This window comes from Magallana gigas, chromosome 5 (assembly GCF_963853765.1).
Source record: "Magallana gigas chromosome 5, xbMagGiga1.1, whole genome shotgun sequence".
Lineage (NCBI taxonomy): Eukaryota > Metazoa > Mollusca > Bivalvia > Ostreida > Ostreidae > Magallana > Magallana gigas.
In genome coordinates, this window is record NC_088857.1 from 55,324,179 (window position 1) to 55,339,185 (window position 15,007).

A 15,007-nucleotide genomic window follows, 5' to 3' on the forward strand; every position below is an offset into this window, starting at 1 on the left:
GTCTATAATGTGTACATAACATAATGTGAATATTAGCTTATTCATTAAAGAATCCGAGCGCTTGTATATTTTTTACAGACAAAAAAACAAAAGATATGCATCTTCTAATAGCTTTAAGCCACACGAACAGTTTGGACTGGCTATTAAGTTGCAGCGGAATAAGTCAGAATTGTGTCTCAATCATGTATGAATTTGTTTGAAAATCTTTTTTCAAATGAAAGATGTTTCTGAGGCTTTACCATATCATTATATAAACATTTTTTAACTATTTTAATAGAGGTTGCCTCCTTTGTTTTAGGACTTGGGGCATTCCATCTTCTGACAGTATCAGGAATAAATGATTTATTAAATAGTTCTAATCTAAATTTTGGAACAGAATAATCAAGAGAGTTTTAGTTGTGTAACTTGAAAAACTGCCTCTCGTATATGATACAATGTTTTGTATATAAGTAGGCACTACTATTTCTTCTGTGTTCCAAAGGTTCCCATTTGAGTTTCTACAGTATACCAGACTGTTTCTGAAATTCATTCCATCATTAAAAGAAAGAAGTATAAAAATAAATTTCTTTCGGTTTGAGTAATGTTTTGATTAGGTTAATATGTTTGTGCTTATTTTTTTGAGTGGAAAAAAAAACACCCTTTGTTTTGAAGATTTTTTTTCTATCCAAAACTTGCTTGATGAATATTTCATCAATAAATTTAACATCATTAGAACGTAAGGACGAAAAGCATTTTAGAGGACTTTGTTTTGAGCCAGATTGGGCCAAGGGGAGAGAATTAAATTTGCTCTGGATAAGTAATGTTGACTGAGCAGATGGATGGACAGACTGATTACCATAGGGCACTGCAGAGCTAAACCCCAATAAAGTTTTAAGGTGAGTATTCTTAAAGCTTTAATTAATAATTAACACTAAAAAACAATAAATTAACACTTTTTCTCAGTCACTTTCGGAAATAATGAGCAGTATTTTCTGCCGATTTTACCGAAAAAAATGATCAAAATGGGCATGGCTCTTAGAAGTGGAATAATATGTAGTAATTAAGGCCTTACCATGTATAACTTTTATGTTTACTTTCCCAACTTGTGTGTGAGTGGTGTGATGTGAGTGGATGGCAAAGATATATTTGTATTGAAAAAAAGAAAAAAAAGAATTCATTTGACAATTAAAATGATGTGTGATTAATTTAGCAGTGATGAAGAGAAATTCTACTGTGACACTAGATACATCACTGAGATGGATAAGGGGTTTTCAGAGGTGTAGAAAAACCAATAAAAAGGCTCTTTGAGAATCAAGCTGCTCTACAAATCCTGTAAAATTATAACTCATGTAAATGATATGTCTACATATCACAGTGTATACTTGGGTAGTCAACTTTGCAACAGCTTCTTCATACATTGTTACCCATTCAACGTACATGTAGGGCTGTAGTTCTGTGCATGGAATCGGCTTCTACTCCTGAGAATCTAGAAACCTCTGACAACACCTCAGGCACTTTGCGTACACCTCCTCAAACACTTCTATGTCAGCCTGCAAATGAAAAAGAGAAAATAATTTTAAGATACTTTAATCTAAACAAGAGGCCCATGGGCCACATCGCTCACCTGAGGAACAATAGGTATGATAAAATCAGCTCAATGGAGTCATAATACAAACTATCTGGACAATGTACAATAATTCATGTAAATCCTGTATAAATAAAATCCATTTTCCCCTGGATATTCTTATGTTTATAATCATTAGTCCCTTTTCTAACAGGATGATTTTATAGCCATATCATATGTTGAGTATTGCAGTTCTAAAAAAGATCCGTAACAATAGTTTATATATGGGATATAAACGTACATCAAACTCTGAACCTTCTCGTGAGGCCAAAGAATTGTCCTGGGGCCAAAGTCTTAACAATTATAAAGAATCATCTGGCTGATTAGTTTTTAAAGATTTGCCCTATATATTCCTTTGTTAAACTTTGACACCCCCCCCCCCCATTGACGCCCCACCCTACCCCTGGGGATCATTATTTTCACAACTTTGAATCTACACTACCTGAGGATGCTTTCACACAAGTTTCAGCTTTCCTGGCTGATTAGTTTCTGAGAAGAAGATTTTTAAAGAATAACTCTGTTTATTCCTATGTAAAACATCGACCTCCCATTGTGGCCCAAACTTACCCCCAGGGGTCATGATTTTCACAAATTTGAATCAACACTACCTGAGGATGCTTCCACACAAGTTTTAGCTTACCTGGCTAATTAGTTTCTGAGAAGAAGATTTTTAAAGATTTACTGTATATAATCATATGTTAAACTTCGATCCCCCATTGTGGCCCCACCCTACCCCCGGGTGTCATGATTTTCACAACTTTGAATTTACACTACCTGAGGATGCTTCCGCACAAGTGTCAGCTTTCCTGGCTGAATAGTTTCTGAGAAGAAGATTTTTAAAGATTTACTGTGGATTCCTATGTAAAACGCCGATCCCCCATTGTGGCCCCACCCTACCCCTGGGGGTCATGATTTTCACAAATTTGAATCTTCACTACCTAAGGATGCTTCCACACAAGTTTCAGCTTTCCTGGCCGATTAGTTTCTGAGAAGAAGATTTCTAAAGATTTAATCTATATATTCACTTGTTAAACTTCGACCCCCCCCCCCCCCCCATTGTGGCCCCATCCTCAGGTGAGCTAAAAAGGTTAAGTTTACAATTCAATAAGTTGGTTTCTGGAAGAACAGATTTTGAAAATTTTCGTAATAAATATTGACAATTTTTTGTTACTTTTTTAATCTTTAGCTTTTAAGATCTGTGTACAAACATAGAATTGTGAGCTAATCTCTGTATCTTGCTTATAATTCGAAGCTTAACACTCAAATATGGTTAGTAAATAGAAATTGTAAACAATTAAACACAAGAAACATGCACTACATGTATAATGAATTATATATATACATGTATATACCTACATATTTCCGTAAGCGATATCAAACTCTATTTAAACTGAATAAACTAGAGAAAATGTCGAGCATCTCAACAAAACCTATTGCATTAATCTACCATTACGCAAAAGATAATGCCGAATTACCGATAGAATGAATTGTGTTTCAGTACCCCTACATCAGATTTTGCTTAATTTGCGCAGGTAAACAGTTAACGTAACTGTTTGATTTACCGAAGTCTCTGTTTGATTTGATACGTAAAAATCACGAAATACAGACGATAGTTTCCAGGTTACAAAGCATAAATAATGAAAACGAAACGAAAATCAGAACAAGCTAACACCAACGTCATGTGTGAAAACTGTCAACGCATTGAAATATTTAGCCTCAATTTACTTCACAAAATCGGCACCAATATATTTTTCATGTTTCAAAATTTCCCTTCATACGCGAACTGTTGCACAACAAGCAAATTCATCATAGTCAGATCGACCCTTTTTCGTATAATGTCATGGCTGCTTTAAACAAAGAACCTCGTTTTAGAAGTATGGAGTACGAGTCTTGGTAAAATGGGTATGCAAAACCGGGCCGTGGCAAAATAAATGCCGGGGCAGATCGGCAATCGTCAATTCCAAATACGCATTATTTTGCAGCAATATCTACAGCGAATACAAATATACTAGTCTATCAAATATCCTGAAATTTTAATGAGATTGGCAGATTAATAACTGCCAATCTTTTGTTTTGCCCAGGCCAAGTCTTGCCTACCCATTTTATCGGATGCCGAGCCCGATGCTATTAAACTGATTGAAACACGCCTTTCCTTTATTATTATTTTCGTAATAACTTAGATTTGAAACAAAATTACCCCTTAATTTTTGCAATTTATATTTTCCTTCCCATAAGGATAATTTATGCTAAACTACGTTGAATTTGCCTCGGTAGTTCTTGAGAAGAAGATTTTTAAAAATGCACCCCCCTTTTTCTACAGTTTCAAGGTTTTCTCCGCTTTGAATACAGATCGGACTTTTATTTTTGCAATTTATATTTGCCCTCCCATAAGGATGCTTTGTGCCAAATTTGGTTGAATTTGGATAAGCAGTTTTAGAGAAGAAGTTCAAAATGTAAAAAGTTTACAGACGGACAGACAGACAGACGGACAGACGGACGACGGACAAAATGTGATCAGAATAGCTCACTTGAGCTTTCAGCTCAGGTGAGCTAAAAAGAACTGCTTCACTTGTGCCATTAAATTTTGTATGGAGAACTAGTTTTTTTTTAAACCTAGCTGCAAAAAATATCAATTTCCTTTTTAACTTTAGCAATGTATACACAATCAGGGAGGTATATACACGTCACAATCCTAATGGTAAAACAAAGCAATAATCGGGATACATGTAATTCACAGAGTAGATATATATTGCAAAAAAAATTCCAGTCAATTCAGCAGATTTTGAAAATCAGTCTGTCTTTTACATCATATAGTGTACTGGTTCGTCCCTACATGCTTTAATTAATTAATATACATTTTTTCTAAACCAATTTTTCTTAATTTGATCAGTATTATGCAAGATTTGTATAAACTTAAAATTGGTTTCTCCACCGCATTAAATACAATATGAACATGTTTTTCATTGTGTGTCAAGCTTTATCATATGATGTTTACCGTTTACAAATGAAAGTGATGTAAGTTACAAATACATTGAGCTTTTTGGCTATAGACGGATGAATAGGTAAACTGATTAATGTATCCCACCCCCCTCCTTTGTACTAGGGGCATTGGAAACAGAGAGAGAAAAAAGATACTTGCCATGTATGGATCATCAATTTGTTGTTTCTCTCCATCTATTTCGTATTGTCCTAATAAACTGACTTTTGCTGAGTGCTGTAAAGGAGCAATTTCCTGAAGGCAACTATAATAAAATAAAAGAAATATCAATTAACCAGAGAAAGTAGAGTCAATCAAAAACTTCTAAAGTTATAAGGTCTAAACAAAATGTGTTAGATTTGTTACAGAACAAGAAAGCTGACCTACCGGATGTTGTAATTGTCCATACCCAGAATATATTTAAACTCTGCAAAATCTTCTTTCGTTATCTAAAAATCAAGAAACAAGTACATAACTTCACTATAATCTCCTAGCAATTACTAAAAATCCAATAAAGACATGTTAGAGATACAATTAATATTTTTGCTTTAACTTGCACTAAACATTTGTGAACACCAAGTCTTATCTTTAAAAAGAAATACTAAAATTCCCAACAACTAGTTAAGAGTTTAGTTAAGAGTTGCCAGCATTTAACAGCTGATAATATATTTTACTGAGATATACGAGGGTTGTTCGGAAATTATTGAGACAACTCGAATTTTTTCTTTTCTAATTGAAAATTGGCATCGTCACTGAATAAACGCCAACAAATAAAAAAACAAAGTAATATAAAAAGATTATTTAATATTGTGTTTACAACGATATATAAACAAGTCGGTGGTCGGGGTACCCGGCGCAGCCATGAACCCGGAGATTTAACAACTTTAACATCTATTTTATAAGTGTCCGTAGAATTACAGTTAATGATTAAAGAAATCAAATTAAATATGTTCATTTTGCTATTCTTTGCAACTAACTTTTGATTAAGTTTCACTGATGTTCGAGTTGAAATACGAATATGGTACACACATATTTACCAAACAATAGAAATCTGAGAACGACTTTACATTGAATTTTGACGTCATGGCGGCGCATTGAAAACCGTCAAACTGGTGGAAATATCTGAAGAAGACCTTTTAAGGCCAAGCAATTGCTTAAAATAACTATACGATGACAAGACAAGGTACAGAGCTTCAGTTCATTATATTTTTTTCACTATTGTTTAACTAGAATTAGGCCTTAGGGATTAGTTATCAAGTACTTTTGACACACTAACCGTTGTCAAAAATTTTAAAATATATATAAAAAATGACTGCAGGAGACATTCGCAGTAATTAGACTTTCGGGTAACAATAACACGACCCCCCCCCCCCAAAAAAAAAATTAACAAGAATGAGAGAAAATGTAAATGATGACATCTTGAAATGAAAACAAAAGATGAGAAATAAAGAATCATTATTATTTCCGTTCGTTTATAAGGTGTTTAAAACACTGGCGCAATAAGAAGCGATAAAATGACGTTGCGAAAAGTTTGCGGTTGCGCCGGGTCACTGGACGAAGGCACGTTGGTCAGCTTACCAGGAATGATCTTTTCATGCCATGGACAGGAAACTTTTCACATTGATAATCTTTATCCTGATTTACGTTTTGGTGAAATTTCAAGAGTTTATCTTTTTTATTAAAAGAATAAGAGAAAATGTCTCAATAATTTCCGAACAACCCTCGTATATAGAAATGGCTCCTTGCCTTGCCTAGGTTTCTTCTGAGCCTTAATAAGCTTAGAGCCATTGAACAAGTATTTGAACTTTCGGTGTATTATCACTGTCTATATATGTCTTTCATCACAACAAGCTGAAATTATGCTGATCTCAAGCAAAATATGCACATCTAATTCCCAGTAAATAGGGAAAGCATAACAGTAGGACAAATGTTATTGATTTCAATGAGCCACGACTGAATGCCCATCTCATATCAATGAAATACTCAGTGAAAAATAGAATCCCTGACTAAGTTATATTTTTATGTAAGACTTTATGATGCTGAGACAGTCACCTGTCTGGCTCTGTGGTGGTAGCCATCCATCATACCGTTCCTCTCTAACATTGCCACTGTAAACTCATCTGGGGGTTTGCCTTTGTGCCAATCAGCAATACCAGCACTATCTATAACCCACTAAATAAACAAATAATATCCATAAAGCAAGACCTAACTAGAATTTTATATAAAGAAGTAATGGTTTATGTAAGGTTTACACTTCAATGCATGCAGCACATGTTTTATGAAATTAAATTATGTTGTACCAAGTATATAACTACACATTACTTTAGCGTAACCAGCAACCGTGTTTATGTCATTTAAATATTTGTATTTGTCAATACATGGTCTCTTTGAACACATCTTTGCTAGCCAAGGGTGATGTTCCTGCACTGTGTTTCTCTACTCAACCATAACCCATATAGAGAATTAAACACCGTGGATCGTCACCCTTGGCTAGCGAAGATGTTTTACAGGGGCGGTTAATAAAGTTTTTCTCAATCTGATTGTTCACATAAAGCTATACCGAGATGAACACCTAGCGTTAGCCATAAACAAAGGCTAAAACAAGTAATGGTATATATATATATATACTATACCTAGTAAATATACAGTATATCACTATATGTCCCTGAATGGTGGTACTCACTTTATCCTGTAGGCCCCTTGCCTTGACTAAATGACGCAATATACCCTCTGACATTGTGGATCGACATGTGTTTCCTATCAAATATAAATCAAAGTTGTCTTTATCATTTTCCCCCAAATATGAATGCGAGCATGATAACTAATAGTGTACAAATCATTTTGGCTATTGAAAATATAGTAACAGGTATGATTGCAATTTTGGTATTTGTAGGATTCTCTTGTCCATCCTATGCCCCATCCCCTCCAAAACTACACAATTAATTCATATCTATACACTGTAGACACGATACAATATACATATTGTTTTTTATTGAAGGTCAGACGCGACATATCTTCCATTATGTTCTATTTTTTTATCTCTGCAATGTGAAGTTTTCCACTACGTAATTCAAACTTATACTCTGATGTTATAGAGTTATAGAATTTTTGGGCATTAACAGGTTTAAATACAAATTAAGAAGAAATTATCTAAAACTAAGGAACGTTGCATGTGTCCTTGATTTAATTGATTTGTCATACGTATGAAGTAATTAAGAAAAAATTGAGGGGTGGGGGGGAGTGAACAGCCATGATAAATAAAAACTCTTTTAATTCCACAAAAAAATAGAGAATCAATTTTAATTCATTTTACACTTAAAATGCGAGAGAGAGAGAGAGAGAGAGAGAGAGAGAGAGAGAGAGAGAGAGAGAGAGAGAGAGAGTCCCCATGGCCCTTAAATTTAGACGTACTTAAAACGTAAATAACATTTTGGACAAACGTACCTTACAGTTTGCCAGTACTCAGTTTGTTAACTTACCTAAACATACAAATAGGACGGAAAATGGCTTGGCAGTTTCAATATCTGCCATTTGGTTACAGCAATCTGAAAAACTGTTAAGACCAAATAAAATCGGTTAGATTTAAATCAATTGGGAGCACCAAAACCAAGAATCAGACATCATCTGACTCATTCACTATTTTCACTTTCTCTTCTCACGATGATCAGCGTTGCTAAGATGTAAAGAATTTGTCTATGTTCTACTTGAATATAAACGTTTCATAGACGTCGTTTCCTGTCACGGAAAATGGCGTCTGCATTCGGTCACTTTGGCCGCAGATCAATACAATTTACGGGCTTTCGAAGAATATTGCATTATGATCCGTGTAACATTGTGCAGCGCTCTACTTCTGAGATAAGGTCCTTTCATTTGAATAGGAATGTTGATGGTAATTTTCTTTTTTGTGTATGTTTTGTCATGCAGCCTGGTTTGATCGAATTTCCTCTGTTTTATTTATTAAACGAATTCATGTGTTTCGTAAATTAGTTTTGAGGATTGAGACACCAAAGAGTATATTCATGTTTGCAAATGACATGCATGCATGTTACTGGGGACTGACTGAATATTCAAAGTGGCTATTAAGGAGTCTCGGGGAGAATGTTTCAAACATACGATTTCCTTTAAATTTTTTACAGTGAAATGTCATCTTATGAGTAAACTATGTACAAAATATAAAGTAAATTGACCGGATAGTTTATCTGTTTGTCGCGCTCAAATTTTGGTCGTATGTCCGATTCATCACGGACATTTTATATAGGATTATACAGGAAAATGAGAGTTTTCATTTTCAATTTCATATTAAAAAAATTACAAACATACGATTTTCTTAAAATTTTCAGCGATGGAAGGTTAACGTATAAGTAAACTTTTTGCCAAATTAAAACGAAATTGACTTGATGGTTTTTAGGCTATCCGTCCTCATAGTTTGATCCTATAAATGTGCTGTGCCAGCCATTTTACATTATTGAATTGTGTAAAACAAAAGGATGTTTACGAATCAAATTTAATTTTATTTGTATTAGAAGAAAAAATACATTTCCACTCACACAGAACGTAGAAGGGTCGCGAAAATGTTTTTATTTTGCAAATTATAGTTTTGATTTTAATTATTGATGCTGTAATAGAAAATGCACAACGTTAATTTTTGTCAATTGTTACGTCAGAGTCTCAACTGACGTCATCCTAAGACGTTGACTCCGACGACAATAACGTTGATTTTGAAGAAGCAGCGAAAAAATTAAAATACTTCTGACATTATTCTAACGATTCATTTCATTTAAATAATTTTTTGATAAGTAATTTTTCAGAAATATAAACGTTTCATGATAACCCGTATCATTGAACATTTTACTTTAAATTTGTGTTTTACAACAGTAATGCGCAATACCCTGAGCAGAGGGCGCAAAATTTTAAACCCGCTACCGACCTTAATGAGAGATTCTGTGATTTTCAGTTTTTAACTGTTTAAGGTGGACGATGTTATTGTGGATTAAAGAACGGTATATCTGAAATATTTTCACCGATTTAGAATTTTCTACTATTACAATATTTAATCAAAATACATTTTAAAACGTTTTTTGAAATTTTGAAATTTTAAAATCCTTAGCGCGTAGCAGGATTTGAGCTTATGACACACAGATTTGTAGTGAAGCCTCTAGCCACTGCGCTATGCTGTTAGATGACAGTTTTGAGTAAGGATCTATGAAATCATCTTGATTTTATTAATTAATTCGATAAATGATAAGTCACAACAAGGAGGTATCCCATACCACCTTAATCAGGGAGGTATATACTAACTTATGTCTTTGGTTTAATTCATTTAAAAATGAACGCATAATTGATTGTCAATTATAGTTCATATTGAATGCTGCAATAATTTGAAATCCACAATATTTTCACTCAATATAATTATTGAACAGCTGTTGAACCATTTCTGAAGTAAGATTTACCGTTTCACAGTTCCAATCTTTTTGTATTTTAAGCATCCATCCCAGTGGCCATGCCGGCTCTTTCACCCACAATGACTGAGGGAACAATAGTTAAATGGCACAAAAAGGAAGGTAGGGTGTCAAAAAGCAACTATAATGCATCAACATTTATGATTTACACTCTGATAAGCTTTTATCAACAAAGTTAATGTTATTTAAATCATTAGCCTGGAATTTATGCACTATATGATATTGTAGAATATATGTACATTAGCTTGCATGTAAAAACCCTGCTTCCTTTCTGTAGGTGACCCCATTTCCCCTGGAGACATGTTGTGTGATATCCAGACAGACAAAGCGGTTATTACGTTTGACATAGAAGAGGAGGGTATACTGGCCAAAATTCTGGTATTGCAAGCATATTCTAATACTTTAATATTAGAATTTTTTGTAGTTTTGGAAAAGACTTCATAAGGCTAAGCATATACTGAATAATATCATGCTGTTTCTTAAGCCATCAAGTTCAAGAGATTCAGAATGTTCATTAAATGTTATCTGTCATATATTTTAATAATGGGACTCTTAGAGAAATTAGACTATGTTGATTGATAAATTATGATGCAAGTTAAGATCTGAAAGTGATAGAGGTACCAGGTATGTATAATAAATTTTACTATCATGAATTTTTACTCAGAAAGCAGAGAACTCCAAAAATGTGAAAATAGGCTCCATGATAGCTGTGATGGTTGAGGAAGGCGAGGATTGGCAGAATGCTGAGATACCAGAATCATCAGAGTCATCATCAGAAGCATCTACGTCAAGTGAGCCATCCAGTGCGCCGTCAGCTGGGGAACCAACAGCAAGGTTCCATATTCGTTTTAGACATGCATCTTGGATTCTTTCTTGTACATTCATTTTCTTGTATTGATTTGCTCTTTGATTTTCTAATTTTGATTTTAAAACAAGAATTTATAATCTGATTTCTAAGGATTAGGATGAGTCCTGCAGCAAGAAAGATGATGGAGGAATATAACATTTCTAGTCCTCAGACGGTCCCCGCCACTGGGCCCCACGGCATGGTCAACAAGGGGTGAGAATTAATCAACAAATTGTTACATTCCTGAACATGCAAAACACCCTTCCCCACCTTGAAAAAAAAGGATTGTAATTCTGATTTCTGAGGTTCTCAAAGTGAAATAGCAAAATATGAAACTCATTTTCATAATGATTTTTTTGTTTACATTCTTGCAAATACTAGAATTTTCAATGTTACTCTGCTTTAAAATATAAACATAGAAAAGATTTGTCAAAATTTTGAGTACATGCACTGCTTACAAGCACTTGTTGAAAAGCCATTTTAACCTAAAAAGTTGCATCCCTTGATATTTCAATAAGGTAATAATGAAACTTTAAGGTATTTAAAACTAAACTTTAGTTTATTTAAATTTTTAATTTTCCAGCGATGTTCTGAAGTATATTCAGACACAGCATCTAACAAAAATTGATTTAAGAAAAGCTGCTCAAGTCCTCCCCTCTCCCCAAAAGTCAACCCCCACAACACCTTCTACACCGACAAGTTCCCCAGTGACCAGGGTACCACCATCCATCACAGTATCACCAGAGGGTGGCTACCAGGACATAGAAACCACCAACATGAGGCGGGTGATAGCTAAACGTCTTACAGAGTCAAAGGTGACCATCACATCTATGTTTAGTTTTCTGTAAACAACTGTTGTATATTATGTGTCATTTAAATCAGAGTTGATAGTTAAATTTCATCCATTACTGCTCCTTACTTTCAGACAATGATTCCCCATTCCTATGTGTCCATTGAATGTAAGGTGGATGATGCTATGAAATTGAGAAAGAAGTTTATTGGTAAATATTTACTTTTTCTCATGACGATCATCTTTGGTTACCTATATAAACATTGCAGGTTTTTTTATGCTATTTTCTGTATTTGTTTAAGCTTGTTGTAATTTTTTAAGACTCTGGGTGCATTTATTAGTAAATTAAGTGGCACAGAAATGGCCGGTTGAGATCTACTCTGCTGGGATTAATTTCTCCAAGCCAATTGTTATTTTCCTTATTTACAGAGTTGCATTTTACAATTTATTAAAGTAGTAATTTATACATGGGGGAAATTTACATTCATTGCACAGTAATCTTCAAACCATGTAAAATACCCCTGCTTACAACTTTGTGTGGGACACAGTGTGAGAGTTTTCTGTCTTACACTGTGTATTACTAAAACGTAAACAAACATTGTCTGCTGTAGGGAAATGCTAAATGGTGGATTGACGTTATCCATCAAGTAATTGTTTTGTTTAATTAATTACAATTTATCATATTTTTATTGAAGAAAAAAAACTGTCGTATGCTCTCTTTTTGACTTGCACTAATCTAAGCATGCAGGGAGATACACCGAAAGTAATCTTTTGAACATCTTCACAGAAAGTTGTAAGACATTGTTTTTTAACATAAAATAATTCAAGAAAATATATTCATTATATACTCATGTGGGATAGTGAAATTCCACCTTGGAGCCAAGATTCACGGTCAAGGCTAGGCAGAGCCTCATCCTAGACTGAGAATCTTGTCCCCTCGGTGGAATTTCACTATCCCACACTCGTAATAATGACTGATTCTATTAATGCATAATCATACTTGGTCTACAGTATCTTTAAGTACTTTGGCTAGAACTGTTTAATACTGTGAGCTGCAAGTAGTTCTGCCTTCACTAACATTAATTGTTTTGACTCTGTTTCAGCTTCTGGAACCAAAATATCAATGAATGATATCATTGTGAAGGCAGCGGGTTACTCATTGCAGGTAAATCTTTTATATGATTCATTTAATGAATATCTTAAGGAAATCTAGATTGATAAATGTAAAAACAATAAAAATAAATTCATCTAGATAATAGTTCATGCCAAGTCAGTATCCATGAAAATCCAAATTAATGAAACCAAATTTTTTTATGTTTTCCTTATTTATTAATTATTAGAAGATACATGTTTTCTGTTTATTTGCATTTAAAAAATTTACATGTTGATTTTGATATACATGTTGATTTTGATAATAGAGAAATATTAGGTGTTACACATTTTTATTTTCTTATGTACATGAAAAAGTTGGTGTAAGAAAAAAGATTAAATTTTAAAGTACCGGTATATGTATTTCTAAAGGAGTAAAAAAAAAATCGCTCTTTTTAACTTAGGAAAGGACCGCACAATTTGTATTTATGTTTTAAATTTCCACAGCGTGTTCAGAAAGTGAACTCCCATTGGTCAGGGGACAGCATCCAGATCCAGCCCACTGTGGACATCTCGGTCGCCGTCGCAACAGATAGCGGACTCATTACCCCTATTGTTAGGAATGCTGCAGAATTAAGCTTATCACAGATATCTTCCACAACTAAGGTTTGTTTGATTTTTGGTATTAACAAGCTACATTAATTACAGCTGCAACATATTCATACTGTCAAGGCTTCTTGTTATACTCCTGTCAAAAGATAGGAATATGATGAATATTTGACTGGTTCAAGAAGGAGAGCAATTTAATAGCACTCCTGGAACAAGTTGTTGTCAAATTTCATTTGATTATTCATTTATAATGAGTTGACCAATGTTTTTGTTGAGCCAGATTGTTTGATAGCTACTTTTTGCATCTCTTTGAAAATTGTGTTTGAGAAAAAATATCTGTCATTACATGTACTACGGTTTAAGCCACTTGTGAAATTAAGTATCCACTATTGAAGGAGTCACATCTTGCAAATAAATGGATTGCACCTGCCACATGTGCTGAATTAATCCAAAAAATATACTTAGATTATGAAATTTAGCTTTTCTACTATAGGCATTAGCTGTGAAAGCCAGAGATGGAAAGTTACAACCCCAAGAGTTTCAGGGAGGATCATTCACGTAAGTTTTATGAAATTTTGTTCCTGTAAATATTTATTCAGTTTGTACCTTATCTGTATGCTATATTTCATTTTTCTTATAACATATATCAAAAAGTTACCCTATCAATGTGAAAGCCATATATACTCAGTTTCAGTATTTGATTACAAAATAATGTGAATATTTTGGGTTGGACTGCAGGATCTCTAACCTAGGAATGTTTGGTATCGGAGAGTTCTCTGCCATCATCAACCCACCCCAGACGGCTGTCCTAGCGGTGGGGACCTCTGTGCTCAAGCCGTCTGCAGAGGGAAAACCCTGCTCTTATCTCACCGTTAAAATGTCGTATGACAGTCGTGCAATAGACGAAACAGAAGCCTCCCAATTTCTGGAGAAATTTCAGCAAGTGATGGAAAACCCGTCTTTGTTGATGGTTTGAGAATGGAGGCTTTTATTGAATGACTGGGGCTGATTTATTATAATTTAAGTTTATAACATATTCAGTTAGTGCTTAAGTTGTTGTAATGTAATATTGAGTACATGTATTTGCTTCCATGAGATCATAACTTGAAAGTTTTAAGTTAAGTCTTTTCGTTAGAGTGATGGAGGAAATATCTCAGTTGTTTGCTGTACTGATCATTGTTATTTACTTGTATAGGTCGCTGTTTTGTTACATATGAGATATATTTGTAGGGATGTAATATGAAATAACAAATTAAGTTAACATTTAATGACTTATAGTAAGTGTTGGTTGATACATAAAAGAAATGAGTAATGTGAATTAAAGGTTAAGATTGTTTTAGTGTATTGTTTGTGTCTCAAAAGTTGTTTGGGCATGTCGGTCATTTTAAAATGGTCAGAGTCTTTTGAGTTTCTGCAGACTAAGAAATAGGAAAAGTAATGTAAAAATTCAACACTTCTTCACAAATTTTCAACTAGAGCATCAAAAAGTGACAAATTAGCCCAAATGATTACTCATTTTGTTTATACATGTCCTCAGTATTTCAGTTGTGAATCCACCTGGTTCATGCATACTACATTGAAATAGAAATGACCTCGTATGTATTCTTCAGAATATGTCTATGCAATGATGTTT

At 34.0% G+C, this 15,007-nt stretch overlaps 2 protein-coding genes across 2 annotated transcripts; one reads left to right on the forward strand and one right to left on the reverse strand.

The window, feature by feature from the left end:
• Positions 1 to 718: 718 nt before the first annotated feature.
• LOC117680723 (low molecular weight phosphotyrosine protein phosphatase) lies at positions 719 to 8,244 on the reverse strand. Its single transcript, XM_066083676.1, has 6 exons — positions 8,060 to 8,244; positions 7,264 to 7,337; positions 6,633 to 6,752; positions 4,968 to 5,029; positions 4,743 to 4,845; positions 719 to 1,529 (listed from the first exon to the last, which is right to left on the reverse strand). The coding sequence occupies exons 1-6, from the start codon at positions 8,109 to 8,111 to the stop codon at positions 1,452 to 1,454; spliced, it is 489 nt and encodes a 162-aa protein (XP_065939748.1). The 5' UTR covers positions 8,112 to 8,244; the 3' UTR covers positions 719 to 1,451.
• Positions 8,245 to 8,293: 49 nt separating this feature from the next.
• Positions 8,294 to 14,710, forward strand: LOC105317155 (pyruvate dehydrogenase protein X component, mitochondrial). The gene is made up of 11 exons (XM_011413697.4): positions 8,294 to 8,469; positions 10,064 to 10,141; positions 10,317 to 10,417; positions 10,704 to 10,873; positions 10,998 to 11,099; positions 11,470 to 11,701; positions 11,812 to 11,887; positions 12,780 to 12,841; positions 13,273 to 13,431; positions 13,868 to 13,932; positions 14,113 to 14,710. The coding sequence occupies exons 1-11, from the start codon at positions 8,328 to 8,330 to the stop codon at positions 14,348 to 14,350; spliced, it is 1,425 nt and encodes a 474-aa protein (XP_011411999.3). The 5' UTR covers positions 8,294 to 8,327; the 3' UTR covers positions 14,351 to 14,710.
• The last annotated feature ends 297 nt before the right edge of the window (positions 14,711 to 15,007 follow it).